At 41.8% G+C, this 22249-nt stretch overlaps 1 protein-coding gene and 1 long non-coding RNA gene across 18 annotated transcripts in view; one reads left to right on the forward strand and one right to left on the reverse strand.

Annotated features, from left to right (window-relative positions):
* Positions 1 to 20859, reverse strand: part of myo10 (myosin X) — a 221272-nt gene extending 200413 nt beyond the window's left edge. The window contains exon 1 of the mRNA XM_052477336.1: positions 20446 to 20859. Coding sequence (XP_052333296.1) covers positions 20446 to 20466 — 21 coding nt within the window. The 5' untranslated portion in view covers positions 20467 to 20859. The remainder of the gene's footprint in view (positions 1 to 20445) is intronic.
* On the forward strand, positions 14534 to 15635 carry LOC127911075 (uncharacterized). 17 transcript variants are annotated; one of them, XR_008077570.1, is made up of 5 exons: positions 14534 to 14615; positions 14699 to 14822; positions 14940 to 15063; positions 15105 to 15311; positions 15522 to 15635. It is a non-coding gene; the product is annotated as an uncharacterized LOC127911075 (long non-coding RNA). The 17 variants fall into 17 exon arrangements; XR_008077574.1 differs by having other exon boundaries at positions 15105 to 15228; XR_008077569.1 differs by having other exon boundaries at positions 15105 to 15353; positions 15522 to 15612.
* Positions 20860 to 22249: the final 1390 nt, after the last annotated feature.

Consider the following 22249-nt stretch of genomic DNA (forward strand, 5'->3'; position numbering starts at 1 on the left):
TTGGGAGGTAGGGAATGTTCATCGGGAGGTAGGGAATGTTCATTGGGAGGTAGGGAATGTTCATTGGGAGGTAGGGAATGTTCATTGGGAGGTAGGGAATGTTCATTGGGAGGTAGGGAATGTAGAAAACAGGTGTTTTTGGTTGTAATTAACATAGTAATTTCCCAATAATCCCGGGTTTCAAGTCTTGTAAATCCATTTCTGCATTATTCTAGTTGGCAGGCTCTTTTATCCAATTCACATTACAGTGAATGCATTCAGTTTTAGTATGTGTATGTGAGCCCTGCTGGAATTGAACCCTACGACCTTGGTCGCACCATGATCTTACAAACTGAGCCACTCAGGACAATATTGTGTCGTCAACGTAACTTCGCTAAAAAGCACAAGGGAGACCGAAGAGGTGAAGAAGCTTTTGGCATCTCATTTCAAGACAGCCACATGAAATAACAGAGAAGAAAATAAGTTCTGAGCCTTGCTTGCCCCAACTAAAACATAAACACGCTTATCCTGTGCATAAGAAAGATGAACCTACATTTCAAACAAAACATTTTTTTTTTTAAACAACCTTTTGAAAACCCAACGGCTTTGAAGTGAAGATTAAATCCTACTTCACTTTCCTGTTTGGACTTGGGAATGGCGTTACCGCCTTCATCCTCCTCATCAGAGAGAATATTAATCGACAAGCTGACATTTTGGTTCTCTCTCATACCAATTACTCATTTTGAACAAAACAACTCCAAATACCAAGGCTGTAATCTCAGATGTGCTTGCTGGGCAAGTTCCTTTGTTTCTACACGGAGTCATATATGCAGTTTACATAGAAAAGGGAGTATGTTTTTGCTTGTATTTTTGGTCAGGCATTTTGGGGGCCACCTCATGCTGCATCTGCAGAAACGCGAAAATGATTGAGTGTTTATCAGTATTTGTGTGTTGAGTGAGACTAGGCCCTCGAGTGTGTGAGTGTGGGCACGTGCATGTGTCGTCTGGACAATGTGTGTGTGTGTGTGTGTGTGTGTGTGTGTGTGTGTGTGTGTGTGTGTGTGTGTGTGTGTGTGTGTGTGTGTGTGTGTGTGTGTGTGTGTGTGTGTGTGTGTGTGTGTGTGACCCAATGGCAGGTATAGAGGAGCAGAGTCAGAGGCAGTGGTGTGCATGTGTGTCTGGACAAGATACAAAGGTGTGTGTGTATCCCTCTAGTGGTGTGGGGGCTGTGCTTTGGCAAAGTGGGTGGGGTTATATCCTTCCTGTTTGGCCCTGTCCGGGGGTGTCCTCGGATGGGGCCACAGTGTCTCCTGACCCCTCCTGCCTCAGCCTCCAGTATTTATGCTGCAGTAGTTTGTGTCGGGGGGCTAGGGTCAGTTTGTTATATCTAGAGTACTTCTCCTGTCCTATTCGGTGTCCTGTGTGAATCTAAGTGTGCGTTCTCTAATTCTCTCCTTCTTTCTTTCTCTCTCTCGGAGGACCTGAGCCCTCGGACCATGCCCCAGGACAACCTGACATGATGACTCCTTGCTGTCCCCAGTTCACCTGGCCATGCTGCTGCTCCAGTTTCAACTGACCTGAGCCCTAGGACCATGCCCCAGGACTACCTGACATGATGACTCCTTGCAGTCCCCAGTCCACCTGGCCATGCTGCTGCTCCAGTTTCAACTGTTCTGCCTTACTATTATTTGACCATGCTGGTCATTTATGAACATTTGAACATCTTGGCCATGTTCTGTTATAATCTCCACCCGGCACAGCCAGAAGAGGACTGGCCACCCCACATAGCCTGGTTCCTCTCTAGGTTTCATCCTAGGTTTTGGCCTTTCTAGGGAGTTTTTCCTAGCCACCGTGCTTCTACACCTGCATTGCTTGCTGTTTGGGGTTTTCTATTTACAGTTGTATATCAGAATGTATAACATGTATGCTAATTTATAAAACATTTAGAAGCATGTGTAAAAATAAGAACCGTGCTTCTACACCTGCATTGCTTGCTGTTTGGGGTTTTAGGCTGGGTTTCTGTACAGCACTTTGAGATATCAGCTGATGTACGATGGGCTATATAAATACATTTGATTTGATTTGATTTTGTGTATTAGCCCTGAACAAAAATATAAACGCAACATGTAAAGTGAAATAAAAGATCCCAGAAATGTTCCAGAACCACAAAAAGTTATTTCTCAATGTTGTGCACAAACTTGTTTATATCCCTGTTAGTGAGCATTTCTCCTCTGCCAAGATAATCCATCTACCTGACAGTTGTGGCATATCAAGAAGCTGAGCATGATCATGACACAGCTGCACTTCGTGATGGGGACAATAAAAAGCCACTCTGTGCAGTTTTCCTTGTTTTGTCACACAACACAATGCCACATTTGTCTCAAGTTTTGAGGGAGCGTGCAACTGGCATTCTGACTGCAAGAATGTCCACCAGAGCCGTTGCCAGATGAGCCTCCTCCAACGTAGTTTTCTAGAATTTGGCAGTACATCCAACAAGTCTCACAACCGCAGACCACGCGTATCCATGCCAGCCCAGGAACTCCACATCCGGCTTCTTGACCTGCGGGATCGTCTGTGGGTGGGCCTGTGCCCTCCTAGGCCCACCTATGGCTGCTGCGCCCGTGCCTAGTCATCCATAGAGTAGGGCCTAACTAATTTATTTCAATTGACTGATTTCCTTATATGAACTGTAACTCAGTAACATTGTTGAAATTGTTGCATGTTGTGTTTATATTTTTGTGTTTATATTTTTTGTTTTTTTGTAGGAGTCACGTCCTATTCCAACCTAATTTCCAATTCCCCAAAACAGAAAAAGGCCCATAGTTCATTTCTTAAAATGCTTTACTAATCCCCTTTGATCCAGTCTCGATACATTATTTGTCCACACAAAATCTCCATCAACAACAATAACCAAAATGGTTTATGAGTATTTCCGAAGTCTACTACTCCGGAGGTATCATTGAAAACCTTGTGTAATGTAAAAACACATTTCTATATACTGTAGTGTAGTAGTTCTGTATTTGAGCAATAATATAAAACAGTAATATATGCCAGTCAGCAGACACTTTTATCTAAAGCAACTTACAGTCTTCCGTGCATAAATTGGGTGGTCCTTGGGAATCAAACCCACTAACCTGGTGTTACAAGTGCCCTGCTCTACCAAATGAGCTACAAGCAAACACAACCAGCAGTACTTGCTTTACATGCAGGGACAGTACAGTATGATTCACCTGAGCCAGAGACTTCATGGCAGCCGTGGAACACATATTGCAACTGGGAAAAGACAAAAGCCAATGTTGTTCTTATTCCCTGGCAATTTTTTGGGGAAAGAACAGAATAAAAATAAACTTGAATGAAAGCAGGGCTAACATGAACACTGAAAGAAAGCTTGAGTTGTGATGATTCTGTGTAGCTCAGTTGCTACAAAGCCAGGGATGTGGATTTGATTACCGTTGTGCCCACCCATACAAAAAAACTGTATTCACACACTACTGTATAAAAGCGTCTGCTAAATGGCATATACTGTACAACTTAAAACTTCTGCTCTCAACCAATTTCATTAGAGGACTCAGAGAGAGCCTTCAAGTTAGACTTATGTCGGATGAGCTCACTGAGAAGTACTGCACGGCAAAGCGTATTGTCTGAGTTCACGAGCAAAGACCATCCAATGAAATGTTTTACTTGCAAGCCAATAAGAAATGCAAGCCAATAAGAAATAAGAAAAGATAAGAATACAAAGTATGATGGCTCAGTAGAATAGAATTAAAAGAACGTTTCAGGGAAGGCACTCAACATTTTATATTACATTATTTACACGTGTGTCGGGAAGTGTTTCAATTCTGCAGTATTTAGCAACAATAAATACAAGTCTAGCAGCAGTTGTGATGTGTGTGTAGTAGGAATGTATATGTGTTTGTGTGTATATGTGTGTGTGACTGTGCATGAGTGCATGTATGTTAAGGTGTGGAGAGTCAGTGCAAGGCTGTCTTCACTAGTCCAGTTCAAGTGTTCAGCAGTCTGATGGCTTGTAGATAGAAACAGTCTCTGAGTCTGTTGGTCCGAGACCCCACGATTTTGATACAGTCTGCCCAACAGTAAGAGAGTGAACAGTCCACGGCTGGGGTCCTTGATGATGCTGCGGGACTTCCTCAGGCACTGCTTCGAGTAGATGTCCTGGATGGTACAGTGATGTCTTAACCACCCGCTGGAGGGTCTTGCGGACGTGGGCGGAGCAGTTCCTGTACCAGGCAGCCCCGGGGACGTGGATCGGGCGTATCCTATCCTCTGCTTCCTGAAATCGACAATCAACTCCTTTGTTTTGCTGACGTTGAGTCTGTTGTCCTGGCACCACAATGCCAGTTCACTTACCTCCTACCTTGTCGTTGTTAGTGATCAGGCCTACCACCGTGGTGTCATCAGCAAACATGATGATGGAGTTGGTGTCGTGCTTAGCCACACAGTCGTGGCTGAACAGGGAGTACAGCAGAGGGCCGAGGACACATCTCTGACGGGCCCCAGTGTTCAGAGTCAGTGTGGAGGAGACGTTTGATGCCAGTCCTCACAGCCTGTGTGTCTGCCTGTCAGGATGTCCAGAATCCATTTGCAGAGGATGGTGTCCAGGCCTAGGGCCCTGAGCTTGGTGACGAGCATTCTCACATACAGTAGGTGTTCCTCTTCTCCAGGTGAGTTAGGCCATTGTGATTTGCAATGGAAATGTGGATCTGTTGGAGCGGTAGAGGGTCCAGTGCAGTGTGAATTTACAGGCCCCCCCTGGGGTCAAGAATTAACTGCCCCCTGGGGTCAAGAATTAACTGCCCCCTGGGGTCAAGAATTAACAGCCCCCCTGGGGTCAAGAATTAACTGCCCCCCCCCTGGGGTCAAGAATTAACAGCCCCCCTGGGGTCAAGAATTAACAGCCCCCTGGGGTCAAGAATTAACAGCCCCCTGGGGTCAAGAATTAACAGCCCCCTGGGGTCAAGAATTAACTGCCCCCTGGGGTCAAGAATTAACAGCCCCCTGGGGTCAAGAATTAACAGCCCCACCCTGGGGGTCAAGAATTAACAGCCCCCCTGGGGTCAAGAATTAACAGCCCCCCTGGGGTCAAGAATTAACAGCCCCCTGGGGTCAAGAATTAACAGCCCCCTGGGGTCAAGAATTAACAGCCCCCTGGGGTCAAGAATTAACAGCCCCCCTGGGGTCAAGAATTAACAGCCCCCTGGGGTCAAGAATTAACAGCCCCCCTGGGGTCAAGAATTAACAGCCCCCTGGGGTCAAGAATTAACAGCCCCCTGGGGTCAAGAATTAACAGCCCCCTGGGGTCAAGAATTAACAGCCCCCCTGGGGTCAAGAATTAACAGCCCCCCCCTGGGGTCAAGAATTAACAGCCCCCCCCTGGGGTCAAGAATTAACAGCCCACCCCTGGGGTCAAGAATTAACAGCCCCCCCCTGGGGTCAATAATTAACAGCCCCCCCTGGGGTCAAGAAAGAATACACATTTAACCATTCTCCTATAATCCATGTGGCTGCACTTTCATGTGGCTGTCATCTCAGGGCAGTCCCGTATCTCAGGTTTCCCAAATTTTCTTTCTACAATCAATCACCGAAATGTCATTGTACTTTTTATAACGGATGTGTCATTCCATTCATCAACTGGCACAAGTGCATGTTTGGATGCTGGATTTATTTGTGGTGGACGAACATCCGTAGGAAGCCTACTTTGTGAAGTGATTTGTTTGACAATAAGATGAAAACATCATGACTGGCTGTGTTGTTGCCCAATTAAAATGTAATACAAAATGTGTACAGTTCGAGACATGTCTTTACTATCAGGCCCATTAAAAATCACATAGGAGGTCCAGAAAAAAAATAGAGACCCCCTGAATGTCACAGCATAATTCATACTCTGACTTTGGTCCACTGTGTATGGCATGCTGACCTTGATGTGGTACTACAGGGAACATGGTTCTCGAACATTGATTGATTCAAGTTTGAGTCTGTATTGTCTTTTTGCATCCTTAATGGAGCTCGTACCTGCTTGCCTTGTACGCATCGTGCGCAACCGAGTCATCAGGGTTCGTTCTGCCCCTTCGCTAAGCAACCGGTGGCCCCACACTCAAAGACTTCCTGACCTACTTTCCATGTGTGTGTGTGTGTGTGTGTGTGTGTGTGTGTGTGTGTGTGTGTGTGTGTGTGTGTGTGTGTGTGTGTGTGTGTGTGTGTGTGTGTGTGTGTGTGTGTGTGTGTGTGTGTGTGTGTGTCTATGTGTATATTACAGGCTGGCAGCTGAGGCCAGTGTTGCCATGTGTTGGCCAGCTGTGGTCCCCCGGTGCGGATATCCAGAGTTTTGCAAAATTGTAGCGGAGGAGGGCAAATGCAGGAGAAGGGGGCGAATGTAAACACCGGCTTCCCTTTCTGGCTTTCTTCTAACGGTAACAACAGGCACATACTAAAAACGGGCTGAACAACAAAGATAGAGAAATCCAAGCTGTTTATTTGGTCTCGAGGCTGTTTGTTCTGTCAGCGATGTGAAGAAGAAGAAGAAGAAGAAGAAGAAGAAGAAGAAGAAGAAGAAGAAGAAGAAGAAGAAGAGAAAGAAATGGGAGGTAGTCCAACCCTCTCAGTGTTTAAAATCTGTGTCGTGATTCCTTAGTGCCGTAGCAAAACACTTTGCAATGGACATGTTCAGGTATTCACTCCCCATTTCTGTCTGTTTTCTTCCGTTTCACTTCTGGTGAATACCTGGTCATCTGATGACTATATAGACTTTCTGGAACTGTTTCAAGGCACTGAATGCCATTTCGTAGTCTTGTTTCAAGGCACTGAATGCCATTTCGTAGTCTTGTTTCAAGGCACTGAATGCCTTTTCGTAGTCTTGTTTCAAGGCACTGAATGCCATTTCGTAGTCTTGTTTCAAGGCACTGAATGCCATTTCGTAGTCTTGTTTCAAGGCACTGAATGCCATTTCGTAGTCTTGTTTCAAGGCACTGAATGCCATTTCGTAGTCTTGTTTCAAGGCACTGGATGCCATTTCGTAGTCTTGTTTCAAGGCACTGAATGCCATTTCGTAGTCTTGTTTCAAGGCACTGAATGCCATTTCGTAGTCTTGTTTCAAGGCACTGAATGCCATTTCGTAGTCTTGTTTCAAGGCACTGAATGCCATTTCGTAGTCTTGTTTCAAGGCACTGAATGCCATTTCGTAGTCTTGTTTCAAGGCACTGAATGCCATTTCGTAGTCTTGTTTCAAGGCACTGAATGCCATTTCGTAGTCTTGTTTCAAGGCACTGAATGCCATTTCGTAGTCTTGTTTCAAGGCACTGAATGCCATTTCGTAGTCTTGTTTCAAGGCACTGAATGCCATTTCGTAGTCTTGTTTCAAGGCACTGAATGCCATTTCGTAGATTGTTTACCTGACCGGATCCTCATGTCCTTAGTTTAAAAGTATTACACCATTTTCTTCACAACGCATTTCATGTGTATTACACAATTTCATTTCTTTACAAACCATTCTTGTACATTACACAAATTTCAATTTGTTGTGGCTAATGTTAGGACTGTGAGTAATAAATGTGTGATAATAAAGAAATCTCTCAAGTACATTTATTGGAAGATATGGACATTTTGGATATGAGTTGGAACCTATTTTGGCATTTAATAGAAATGGCTAATTAAAACCTAGGAACAGAAGCCGTTTCCTTTTGGAAAGAGTGAATACATTCTTTAATTGCCTTGAACTTACAAAGACATTCAAACCACAATGTGTGGCATTGATAGGGGAGCTCACACAGCAAATAGAACTGAAAAAGAGCAAGGATCATGTGGCCTGGCTGGTTTGGCTGTAATGCGGCAGCCTCTGGCACACATCTGCAGTATTGGCATAGTTTCAAATCCGGGCCTTAATGCCTTTTGACACAACCTCTATCTTTCCTACTGCCATACTCTCTCACAATCTGAACATACAAATGGTATCCATGAGTTCATCTGACTCTGGGGAAGTAGATAAAGGACTTTGTTGCAAAAAATCCCGAAGTACCCCTTTAAGCCTTTAATGCTTAACATTAAACACTTTCCCAACAGCGTGTATAAAAAAAAAAAGAACTGCTGAATCATTAAGCAGTTGAGCAGGGCTCTTAGTGGAAAAGTCCAGTAGCTCCTCCACCGAAACAGGGTTGCATGGCAAGGAGATAATAACAAATAAATAACCAAACAGAATGTCCAGACAAACAGGCTTTTATCCATCATGAATCCATCTTACAACATGATCTCACGTCGTGAGTTTATCTCTCGATAGAAAAAGTAAGAAGGGCAGTTGATAGATAAAACTAGGTGCAACCTAGAAACCAATTTGACCATTCACAAGTACTTTAATCACACCTCATATCTGCTCAGAAACGATGAACGATAAAAGCAGTTGGCAAAAAAGGCAAGGTTAAAATGCATCAGGCTTTCCTTTGTTCGGTATCTCTTACCGCATATAGGAGACAGCTTGTCACTGCACATAAATGAAACACGGTAAGTTTGAGATATTTTGTGCTGTTTTTTAATTGACCAGCTAGACTGTCTGGAACACCGATCCAACAGGAGCCATTAGTGTCAGGAAGCCATTTTTTTATATTCCTCCTGATGATTTTGATATATTGCATATGTATTTTATGCTCAAACGCTTTAATTTTTTTCCCAATGGGATATTACATCAAAAAAGCTTACTGAGTCACTGGTTGAATCAAGATTGCTTCCATGTCATTTCATTGAAATGACGGTGAACCAACATGGGATAGATGTTGAATTGAAGTTGGTGCTCAGTGGGTATCCTCAGCATTCTGTACTAAAGACAACGGACTGCAGAACTGTATTTTCATACAAGAAGCATAGCTAATATCATGGGGCGGCAGGGTAGCCTAGTGGTTAGAGCGTTGGACCGGAAGGTTGCAAGTTCAACCCCCCGAGCTGACAAGGTACAAATTTGTCGTTCTGCCCCTGAACAGGCAGTTAACCCACTGTTCCTAGGCCGTCATTGAAAATAAGAATCTGTTCTTAATTAACTGACTTGCTTAGTTAAATAAAGGTAAAAAAAAAAATAAAAAAAAAATAAAAAGCTGCACCACTGATTGCAAAAACCTAAAAAAAAAAATGTCTGAACCAAAGAGGTGTAAAGGAAACAAAAGTAGTATGTATTATGAAGTGATGGAACACAACCATGGCCTGTATACAGATGCACATATTGACTCAAGCAGGAGGACGGTAGAGGTAAGATGTTTCAGAGCCATACGGAATGTTACGAGCAATCAGGCAGGAAATTGGGCCATTTTCACTGCATACCAAATGGAAGAGAATGCGAAACAGGGAGGGAAAAACCTGAAATTGTTAAATAAGAAACACACATTTTTGTTTTACATTTGAAAAAGTGTTCTATGTTTTCTGTTGCCTGCCCTAATGAACACAACCCAGATTGTTTTTCTCAAGCTCATCCATTCGCACTGAAGAGTATGGGTAAAAGTGGTTTATATTCCACACTCATTTACACCTTGACATGGTAAACAGAAACACACTGTGGCTCAGTGAGTAAATCCTTACAATTAGCAGCGAGGTGAAGTCATGCCCTGTCTAGATGCTATAGAGATCTACATACTGAGCTGTATCGTGATGTTTGAAGCAGGGATTAACCTAGAAAATCGAAAAGTCAAAAGACTCTGAGGAATTTTCTGGACACTTATTTTTCTATTTCGGATGTTTGTCTTTTCTCCAAAAGGGAACAGATTTTGGCCAAAAGTGTATCCATGGAAACAGTCGGTTCAATCAGTACGTAGGAGATGCAGGGATGGATCATGTTTCATTTGTCTCCGTCACAGTTGCTCTGTGACCTGTCTCTGTCGGTTCGGGGCGGAGAAAACGCTTCGAGATACATTGCAGACTGTTCTGGCTTCGACCCAAAATATCTGCTTCCTTGAGCAGGTGTTATTTCAAGAGTGGTGTGAAAAAGTGTTAAATGATCCAGCAGCCATTCTTCAGGAGAAACTTGACTGACTGGCTGATTTCTCCTGGTTTCCTTTGGTAGGGTCACATGTACTAAAATGAAGGGGGAAATACGATACAACCCTCCTAAAAGTGTGCTAAGACAAGACTCTTGTTTATGTTTCAGGTGTTACAAATTGTCAAAGGCCAACTTCATGAAACTGGTATTTGGCTTTCAGAGATGTCACAGAAACTGAGGTTCCTATGTATGGGTTATGACTGTTTTATGAAGTCCTTAAGTAGGCACCCTTCAAGCAAAGTTTTGAATGTCGGGACTTCTAAATCAAATGTCATTTGTCACATGCTTCATAAAATGATGTCATGGCTTTAGGAGCTTCTGATAGGCTAATAGGCATAATTTGAGTCAATTGGAGGTGTACCTGTGGATGTATTTCAAGGCCTACCTTCAAATGCAGTGCCTCTTTGCTTGACATCATGGGAAAATAAAAAGAAATCAAAATCAAATCAAAAACTGAAAAATTGGGCGTGCAAAATTATTCAGCCCCTTTACTTTCAGTGCAGCAAACTCTCTCCAGAAGTTCAGTGAGGATCTCTGAATGATCCAATGTTGACCTAAATGACTAATGATGATAAATACAATCCACCTGTGTGTAATCAAGTCTCCGTATAAATGCACCTACACTGTGATAGTCTCAGAGGTCCGTTAAAAGCGCAGAGAGCATCATGAAGAACAAGGAACACACCAGGCAGGTCCGAGATACTGTTGTGAAGAAGTTTAAAGCCGGATTTGGATACAAAAAGATTTCCCAAGCTTTAAACATCCCAAGAGGCACTTGTGCAAGCGATAATATTGAAATGGAAGGAGTATCAGACCACTGCAAATCTACCAAGACCTGGCCGTTCCCTCTAAACTTTCAGCTCATACAAGGAGAAGACTGATCAGAGATGCAGCCAAGAGGCCCATGATCACTCTGGATGAACTGCAGAGATCTACAGCTGAGGTGGGAGACTCTGTCCATAGGACAACAATCAGTCGTATATTGCACAAATCTGGCCTTTATGGAAGAGTGGCAAGAAGAAAGCCATTTCTTAAAGATATCCATAAAAAGTGTTGTTTAAAGTTTGCCACAAGCCACCTGGGAGACACACCAAACATGTGGAAGAAGGTGCTCTGGTCAGATGAAACCAAAATTTTACTTTTTGGCAACAATGCAAAACGTTATGTTTGGCGTAAAAGCAACACAGCTCATCACCCTGAACACACCATTCCCACTGTCAAACATGGTGGTGGCAGCATCATGGTTTGGGCCTTCTTTTCTTCAGCAGGGACAGGGAAGATGGTTAAAATTGATGGGAAGATGGATGGAGCCAAATACAGGACCATTATGGAAGAAAACCTGATGGAGTCTGCAAAAGACCTGAGACTGGGACGGAGATTTGTCTTCCAACAAGACAATGATCCAAAACATAAAGCAAAATCTACAATGGAATGGTTCAAAAATAAACATATCCAGGTGTTTGAATGGCCAAGTCAAAGTCCAGACCTGAATCCAATCGAGAATCTGTGGAAAGAACTGAAAACTGCTGTTCACAAATGCTCTCCATCCAACCTCACTGAGCTTGAGCTGTTTTGCAAGGAGGAATGGGAAAGGATTTCAGTCTCTCGATGTGCAAAACTGATAGAGACATACCCCAAGCGACTTACAGCTGTAATCACAGCAAAAGGTGGCGCTACAAAGTATTAACTTAAGGGGGCTGAATAATTTTGCACGCCCAATTTTTCAGTTTTTGATTTGTTAAAAAAGTTTGAAATATCCAATAAATGCCGTTCCACTTCATGATTGTGTCCCACTTGTTGTTGATTTTTCACAAAAAAATACAGTTTTATATCTTTATGTTTGAAGCCTAAAATGTGGCAAAAGGTCGCAAAGTTCAAGGGGGCCGAATACTTTCGCAAGGCACTGTATATCCACAGTAAAACAAGTCCTATATCAACATAACCTGAAAGGCCGCTCAGCAAGGAAGAAGCTACTACTTCAAAACCGCCATAAAAAAGCCAGACTACAGTTTGCAACTGCACATGGGGACAAAGATTGTACTTTTTGGAGAAATATCCTCTGGTCTGATTAAAGAAAAATAGAACTGTTTGACCATAATGACCATCGTTATGTTTGGAGGAAAAAGGGGGAGGCAAGGAGAAGTCAAGCCCCGAAGAACACCATCCCAACCATGAAGCACGGGGGTGGCAGCATCATGTTGTGGGGGTGCTTTGCTGCAGGAGGGACTGGTGCACTCCACAAAATAGATGGCATGATGAGGAGGAAAATGATGTGGATATATTGAAGCAACATCTCAAGACATCAGTCAGGAAGTTAAAGCTTGGTCGCAAATGGGTCCTCCAAATGGACAATGACCCCAAGCATACTTCCAAAGTTGTGGCAAAATGGCTTAAGGACAACAAAGTCAAGGTATTGGAGTGGCCATCACAAAGCCCTGACCCCAATCCTATAGTACATTTGTGGGCAGAACTGAAAAAGCATGTGCGAGCAAGGAGGCCTACAAACCTGACTCAGTTACACCAGCTCTGTCAGGAGGAATGGGCCAAAATTCACCCAACTTATTGTGGGAAGCTTGTGGAAGGCTACCTGAAACATTTGACCCAAATTAAACAATTTAAAGGCAATGCTACCAAATACTAATTGAGTGTATGTAAACTTCTGACCCACTGGGAATGTGATGAAAGAAATAAAAGCTGAAACAAATAATTCTCTCTACTATTATTCTGAAATGTAATGTCCTTAAAATAAAGTGGTGATCCTCACTGACCTAAGACAGGGAATTTGCACTAGGATTTAAATGTCAGGAATTGTGAAAAAACTGTGTTTAAATGCATTTGGCTAAGGTGTATGTAAACTTCCGACTTCAACTGTACATGCTCCAACAAATCTCATGTCTTGACTTCCAAACCTTTACTTGAAGGGTGCCTACTTCATAACACATGAATAACCCATACGTACCACACTCATTAGCAGTTTCATACATGCTTATGTCGACTTGTGCCAGCAACCACCAAGTTTATGTTTTTGTATGTTTTGCCATTGTTGCCTTGCAGTTTATGAATGCCGGTAGGTATGTTTATAACTGTGTTATGAAGTACATAAGTATGTACCCGTCAAGTTAAGTGTTCCCAAATATTAACTTTTATGGCTGTTAGTCTTGTGTCCAGTTTATTAACTTGTAAGTAATCTCAACAATTGTCCACATAATGAAGCTTCAGACTAACCAAATGTTCAGTAAGAACAGGAGTACACGGTAACCGCATTAGGTAGAAGACAAAGAACGCAGCTGAGCACAAAATGTTCAGTAAGAACAGGAGTACACGGTAACCGCATTAGGTGGAAGACAAAGAACCCAGCTGAGCACAAAATTCTAAATCTGCAAGATCTTCGAATTCCATCGAGCCGTTTCACAGGTGTCACGTTTCAACCCTTGAAGATGCCGGAAGAAAAGAGAGAAAGAAACTTCAACATCTAACACAGCACTGCTGCTTTGAATTCATCATGAGAGCGTTTCAGTATAATGTGGGTATATAGACTGTGTTTGTTGTGGTAACACCATTAACATCATGATGAGGCTATTATATTTTATGCCCTGAATGAGAAATGCAGACAGTTGCGGGGCTATGGGAGTAGCCTGCAAAAGCAGCGGTATTCTAGAATGATTTCATGAGGTTGTATTTACAGAGGCTCAACATATTTTGCTCATGAAACAGTTAGTTCACAGTGTCCTCAATAAAGTTGTGACATCTAAGTGACTGGCGCATTGAAAGAGTATATCTGGTGTTTGAGAATTTTTATAATTGATCACTGATGATCGATTTATCAGCAACTGTACAAGAAGTACCCTCGCAAAATAGTTCTACTAATAAAATGATATGAATGAAACCCTCTTTTAGTGAAGTGAGTTGACACTGTCTTAAATATCTTATGGGTTTCAAATGTTGAGACATGCTGTATCTATCAAAAAAATGCTTCCATGATTCAAATGGCCATTGTCAATGTCAGCGCTCAGTCCCACAGACCTGCCACAAGTGTAGAGTAAAGTTGTCCCTCAGTGCCGTGCTGGATTTAGTTGAACTTTCTAACAGTTTTCATTCTTCAGTTGAAGACTTGCATAGGGGACATAAGCCTACTTGACCCGTAGCTGCACTAGAGGAAACTTCTACCAGTAATGTGCCAGTGTTATTAGTGACACATTGGACCTGATACAATGCATTCAAAAAGTATACACCCCTTTACTTTTCCCCCATGTTTTGTTTTGTTACAGCCTGAATTTAAAAGGGATTCATGTTTATGTGTCACTGGCCTACATATACTACCCCATAATGTCAAAGTGAAATTGTTTTTTGGACATTTTTACACATTTATTAAAAAATGTCAAGTTTAAATGTCTTGAGTCAAGAAGTATTCAACCCCTTTGTTATGGCAAGCCTAAATAAGTTCAGGAGTAACAATATGCTTAACAAGTCACATAATATGTTGGATGGACTCTGTGTGCAATAATAGTGTTCAAGATGTTTGAATGACTACCTCATCTCTGTACCCCACACATACAATTATCTGTAAGGTCCCTCATCTCTGTACCCCACACATACAATTATCTGTAAGGTCCCTCATCTCTGTACCCCCACACATACAATTATCTGTAAGGTCCCTCATCTCTGTACCCAACACATACAATTATCTGTAAGGTCCCTCATCTCTGTACCCCACACATACAATTATCTGTAAGGTCCCTCATCTCTGTACCCCCACACATACAATTATCTGTAAGGTCCCTCATCTCTGTACCCCACACATACAATTATCTGTAAGGTCCCTCATCTCTGTACCCCAACACATACAATTATCTGTAAGGTCCCTCATCTCTGTCCATACAATTATCTGTAAGGTCCCTCATCTCAGTACCCCACACATACAATTATCTGTAAGGTCCCTCATCTCTGTACCCCACACATACAATTATCTGTAAGGTCCCTCATCTCTGTACCCCACACATACAATTATCTGTAAGGTCCCTCATCTCTGTACCCCCACACATACAATTATCTGTAAGGTCCCTCATCTCTGTACCCCACACATACAATTATCTGTAAGGTCCCTCATCTCTGTACCCCCACACATACAATTATCTGTAAGGTCCCTCATCTCTGTACCCCACACATACAATTATCTGTAAGGTCCCTCATCTCTGTACCCCACACATACAATTATCTGTAAGGTCCCTCATCTCTGTACCCCCACACATACAATTATCTGTAAGGTCCCTCATCTCTGTACCCCACACATACAATTATCTGTAAGGTCCCTCATCTCTGTACCCCCACACATACAATTATCTGTAAGGTCCCTCATCTCTGTCCCCCACACATACAATTATCTGTAAGGTCCCTCATCTCTGTACCCCCACACATACAATTATCTGTAAGGTCCCTCATCTCTGTACCCCAACACATACAATTATCTGTAAGGTCCCTCATCTCTGTACCCCACACATACAATTATCTGTAAAAGGTCCCTCATCTCTGTACCCCACACATACAATTATCTGTAAGGTCCCTCATCTCTGTACCCCACACATACAATTATCTGTAAGGTCCCTCAGTCGAGCAGAACATTTCAAACACGAAGAAGAAAAGCAGATATTGAATATCCCTTTGAGGTGAAAATATGAAATACACTTTGGATGGCATATCAATACACCCAGTCACTACAAAGATATGGGCGTCCTTTCTAACTCAGTTGCCAGAGAGGAAGAAAACCGCTCAAGGATTTCACCATGAGGCCAATGGTGACTTCAAAACAGTTACAGAGTTGAATGGCTGTGATTGGAGAAAACTGAGGATGGATCAACCCTGTAGTTATTACTCCATAATACTAACCTATTTGACACAGTGAAAAAAAGGATGCCTGTACAGAATAAAGTATTCCAAAACATGCATCCTATTTGCAACAAGGCACTAAAGTAATGCTGCAAAAAATGTGGTAAAGCAATAAACCTTTTGCCCTTAATATAAAGTGCCGTTTGGGGAAAATCCAATATAACACATTACTGAGTACCACTCTCCATATTTTCAAGCATAGTGGTGGCTGTATCACTGGGGAGTTCTTCAGGATAAAAAACAAACAGAATGGAGCTAAGCACAGGCAAAATCCTAGAAGAAACTCTGGTTCAGTCTGCTTTCCACCAGACACCGGGAGATGGCCTTTCAGCAGGACAATAAGCTAAAACACAAGGCCAAGGTTTCTCAGCAAGAAAACACTGAATGTTCCTGGGTGGTCGATTTACAGTATATTTCTGTATTTCATTTTCAATACATTTGCTAACAATTCTAAAAACATGTTTCACTTTGTCGTTATGGGGTATTGTGTGTAATCCATTCTAATCCATTTTGAATTCAGGCTGTAACCCAACGACATGTGGAATAAATCAAGGGGTATGAATACTTTCTGAAGGCACTGTAGGTGGAAAGTGAAGTCTGCCCAAGCTATCTTGAAGCAAGTCCGCCCACAACACAGCAGTTCAAACAAACACAAGCCCATTCGACTGACAGTGCTGATAGACATTGAACCGTCTGACTCTGCCGTGTCAAGACCGACTGGCCACTGGATAAGGTTGGAGTCTACAGGAAAACCTACGTGTGAATGTTATCTTACCAATCTATGGAAACGTACAATAAAATGGCCAGTGGTGAGTGCCGTCTATCACCACTAAATGAATGAACACTCAACCTTGAAGCCAGCCAGTGTTTTGACTTTTGAATATCAAGACCGAAAAGAATATATCTATATGTATCTACCAGGGGGAAATAAGCTAATCTACATTCTCTGCACTACCTTTACTGGTTGGAAGCAAGTTTGTTTCCTTGTCAAATGCCCTTTTCTTTAAAGACTGGGGGCTTTGTTTCAGGCAGAGATTAACTGAGAGATATAGAGGCAGTGAATATTTGTCATTGCCAGAAGCAGGCAGGCTCACACAGAGTAGTCTCAAATATTGGCCTGCCTGCTTCTGGCAATGAGAAATATTCACTGTTTTCAGAATTTCTGTGGTCATGCAACAAGGATATCTACTAACTGTTTCTTCTACTTGTTTATCTACTTTGGTTGGGTTATGGTGATGATCATGCCTTTTCTACCTGAGGGGGAAATTGATTTTTTTTTGTATTTTTATATTCAGCCACACCCACGCCAATAAACACATCATACGTAATGATAGATAGGCGAAGTCAACTTTCCCAACTGTCAGTGGTGGTGCAATAACCGCTTGGGGCAAAGTGATATTCAGGTGTGACTCAAACATCAACATTTTTCCAGCTTATACCTGCATCATCAAAAGGGAGTGGTGTTCTTTTCATCATACAGGGTTCACAAATCAACTGTCATTGTGGACCCCCGGAGGAGTACATGATGCATTTGCAGCGGCTAACGGGGATCCTAATAAAACCAAAAGTGTATGTACACTGTGGTTTCGACAGCGTATTTCCCTGACTCACGCAGCAAATTTGCCAGTGTTACCTAGTGTTGATTTTTCAATGTACCCTTCCCCATTTGTTTTGTGTTGATTCAGGTATTAAATTAACTCTTTAAGTGTTAAATTAACAGTCATTAGTCAAAAAGAACAACAGTTTTGCTCTTAACAACCAGTGTTAAACCAAAACCACACCGTCATTATCATATTTCCCAGCATGCTCTATTGCAGGATGTTCTTTAGAATTGTTTGTTTCAATATCTATGTTTTTGCATGTACATTGATTGATTAATTAATCATATGCTACTGAAATATACGTACATTTAATAACGTACATTTTTCCAAGCTAATTCAATCTGTTACTTGGAAATGTTTTTTCCAGGTTAGATGGTTTAGGTGGTCTCATATCTTATCCTTTTCAACCTGGCAGTCATTCTAAATGTAGGCTGTGGGTGAATAAAAATGTTGGATATCCCCACTGTGGCTGGATTCCAATATGAATTACACATTACTTTTCAAGCCATCATATGTGACTCGCAGGCCTGAAAAACATGAGTTTCAGGCCACTGTATTTGTGTAAAACTAGGCCCTCAAAATAATGCCTCATCAAATACTTAATTTAACTTAATTTGAATTATAACATATTCACTTAGGATCTCACTTGTTGAAGGCCACCAGACTGAACATGGATGCAGGTTATCATCAAGGATCTCTCTGTACTTTGCTCCGTTCATCTTTGCCTCAATCCTGACCAGTCTCCCAGTCCCTGCCTCTGAAAAACATCCACACAGCTGATGCTGCCACCACCATGCTTCACCATAGGGATGGTGCCAGGTTTCCTCCAGAACGTGACGCTTGGCATTCAGGTCAAAGAGTTTGATCTTGGTTTCATCAGACCAGAGAATATTGTTTCTCATGATCTGAGAGTCTTCATGTGCCTTTTGGCAAACTCATAGCGGGGCTGTCATGTGCCTTTTACTGAGGAGTGGCTTCCGTCTGGCCACTCTACCATTTAGGCCTGATTGGTGGAGTGCTACAGAGATGGTTGTCCTTCTGGAAGGTTCTCTGATCTCCATCGAGGAACTCTAGAGCTCTGTCAGAGTGACCATCGGGTTCTTGGTCACCTCCCTGACCAAGGCCCTTCTCCGCCAATTGCTCAGTTTGCGGCCAGCTCTAGGAAGAGTCTCGGTGGTTCCAAACTTCTTCCGTTTAATAATGATGGAGGCCACTGTGTTCTTGGGAACCTTCAATGCTGCCCAATTTTTTTGGTACCCTTCCCCAGATCTGTGCCTCGACAGGATTCTGTCTCAGAGCTCTACAGACAATTACCTTTGACCTCTTGGCTTGGTTTTTGCTCTGACAACTGTGAGACCTTATATAGATATGCCTTTGCAAATCATGTCCAATTAATTTAATTTACCACAGGTGGACCCAATGAAGTTGTCGAAACATCTCAAGGATGATCAATGGAAACAGGATGCACCTGAGCTCAATTTCGAGTCTCATAGAAAATGGTCTGAATGCTTACGTAAATAAGGTATCTGTTTTTTTGTTTTTAATACATTTGCAAACATTTCTAAAAACCTGTTTTTGCATTGTCATTATGGGGTATTGTGTGTAGATTGCTGAGTTTTTTTTTATTTTTTTTATCCGTTTCAGAATAAGGCTTTAATGTAACATTTTTTAAAAGGTCAAGGGTTATCTTAATCATTTACAAAGGCGCTGTAATTATCATTCACAATGGATGTAAAAAATAAATAAAAATCTCAAAAATCAGACATCCTACACTTTCCTACATTTGCGGCAGCAGGCTCGTTAGCCGACTTCTATGTGTGCTCAGTTGCGCATGCTCCGTCAACATTAGGACAGAGAAACAAGACACATGTTGATTGCGCACAAACAAAACGCAATGAACAAATTGGCAAAACGTGTAAATGGTATGAAATAAATCAAAACTTGTTTTTCACAAGTCTATCAGGTTGTGAACTCTCCAAATAACGTTTCCACACCGAGAAAGCGAACAGTAAATTGCAACACACCACTCCCCTTCTTCTTGTCTCAACATTTCAAATGATACTGAAGACTCGAGTTTCTTTTTCACACACATATTTTAGATGCATTGCTAATCATCTCAATAATCAGCTAGGCCTATTGCCACACGTGTTGTGTAGACACTGGACCAGTGTTGAATTAACAGTGGATAATTTTGTATGCAGGTTAACCTTACAAGCATTTTGTGTTTTATCCCATTTTAATACCATTTAATATCTCAGGTTTTTACGAAGAGGATAACTATAAAGCATTTAGCTAATATGCTATGTGTGATAACAGTATTTAAAATATTGAAAGGTATAAGGCATTATCAGTTCTTTAACGAACATTATTCAACTGTAATAACAAGCCAGTAGTAGACATATTCATGAGGATCATAGTGTTTGGGTTTTCTATAGGCTATAAATATGCATGCCTATTGTCAAATCAACAAGTGGCAATAATCGGCTAATTACAGTTCCCCTTTACTCAAGTGGTGTAGGTTGAATCCATATTCTATTGCTTCTATTATTAGCTTTCGCAGGATGTCTTCTAGGAGGAAACGTGAAAAAACGAAGGTACGGAAATGCCAGAGTTCTACTTGGAAAAGGTCCAAACCCTGTTTTATCCAGAAGCATTTGACACACAGCCTTAAATCTACGAGCTAGCGTTACGACCACTGTCTGATGAACTCTCTCTCATCATTGCATTATAAGGAACGATGTTACAGAAATAAGAACATTTGCTATTCATTCGTATTCCTTAGAGCGCATAAATACAAGGTTACATGGCATCAACTTTCAGCTCCCCCCCAAAAAAGAATGAAAGTTGTTTCCCATCACTTTCTTGAAATATAATTCTTACTACAGACTTGTTATAACCAACTTGTAACTCAATGACGCGTTTTTAGTACGACAAAAATTTTAATAGCCAACTTACCTCGGTGAAAAAATTATCCATCGTCCTTAAATTAATCCACAGGGATCTCTGTGTGCTAATCGCGCAGGCAAAACATGTGTTTTGATGTACAGAGCAAAGGCATCTTCTTTAGTCCATGATCAGAAATACATCTCTTCCAATAGTTCTCGGGACAGGGAAAAGGGAATCAAGTCTTCTGCAATTTCTGCCTTTGTTTCATAGATTACATTTCCAGCAAAATCAGCATTTGTTATTTCAAATAAAATAAAAATCAGTCTTCCGATATTGGCGAAAAACGGGACTTGCTGCGCGATAAAACTCAGTATGGAGGGAAATCAAATGCTGTGCACCTGGACACTTTGTCTGCCGAACATTCACATTGGTAAATAGTCCAACTTGCTGAAGTAAAGTATTTGAGGCGACTGACGAGCCAAGTTTGGAGTGACTCCATCCGTAGATACTGTAGCTCCACCCAGCACTGGTTTGAATGGTAAAGTAAATCTCTCCCCAGGATTGCCTCTCTTACCCCGCCTGCCGTCCAAAGGAGCCTAAAGTTTGAAACCTGACTGCGGACTGCCGCTGCGGAGATGTTCAAATAGTGTGAAATAAAACAGTGTGGAAAAAGTAACAGCCTATGTCAATTGAGTTTTATAAGTAGGCAATAGGCACATGAACATGGATTCCATAGCGTGTCATCAAATAATGGAGTGTGCAGCTCACAATCATTTTATGAAACTGAAACTGACATAGGCCTATCCCACTGTGACCATTGTTTCCACGTCTTTTCAATTACATTATGTTGAATCAACATGGAAAAGACATTGAATTGAAGTCTGCCCAGTAGGACGTTGCAATATAGTGTAATTGCAGACCACAATTTGGGGCGTTTCTTGATATTGGCTTTCCTTGATATCAGGAAACGCCCATTGATACCTGCCATTGGACAGTCCATTGACTTCTGCCAATGATGAGTTCCTGCACTGTCCCACTCAGTTTATATCAAGAAGCCATTTCCGGATTTCAGATGTAAAAAAAAACACCTTTTAAAGGAATGCTTTAGATATGATTAGAATTGCATTTCTTCTGGCAAAGTGAGAGGCTAATAACTCTGGTGCCGTTCAGCTATCCTCAGCCAGAAACCTCACAATCTTAACCGGGTCAAGTTCGGTTTCTGTGCAAACCTCAGACACTGTAGAAGGCAACCAAACATGTTTCATCATTCTACATTACATTTTGTCTACAGAACATGTCAATTAGCCCATGAAAATCAGCCATCATTACGCACCAATGAGACGAGCAGCGTTCACTTGATTGACAGTGTCTTGGTCCAATCGGTCCATCGGTTTGAATCATAGCTAGGTAGATAGCCAATGAGCTGGGATTTTCAGATATACAGTACCAGTCAAAAGTTTGGACACGCCTACTCATTCTAAGTTTTTTTTAAAATGTGTACTATTTTATACATTGTAGAATAATAGTGAAGACTTTAAAACTATGAAATAACACATATGGAATCATGTAGTAACCAACCACTGTCAAAATACATTTTATATTCATTTAGATTCTTCAAAGTAGCCACCCTTTGCCTTGATGACAGCTTTGCACAATGTTGGCATTCTCTCAACCAGCTTCATGAGGTAGTCACCTGGATAGCATTTCAATTAACAGGTGTGCTTTGTTAAAAGTTAATTTGTGGAATTTCTTTCCTTCTTAATGCGTTTGAGCCAATCAGTTGTGTTGTGACAAGGTAAGGGTGGTATACAGAAGATAGCTCTATTGGGTAAAAGACCAAATCCATATTATGGCAAGAACAGCTCAAATAATT

The sequence above is a fragment of the Oncorhynchus keta genome, chromosome 23 (assembly GCF_023373465.1).
Source record: "Oncorhynchus keta strain PuntledgeMale-10-30-2019 chromosome 23, Oket_V2, whole genome shotgun sequence".
Classification (NCBI taxonomy): domain Eukaryota; kingdom Metazoa; phylum Chordata; class Actinopteri; order Salmoniformes; family Salmonidae; genus Oncorhynchus; species Oncorhynchus keta.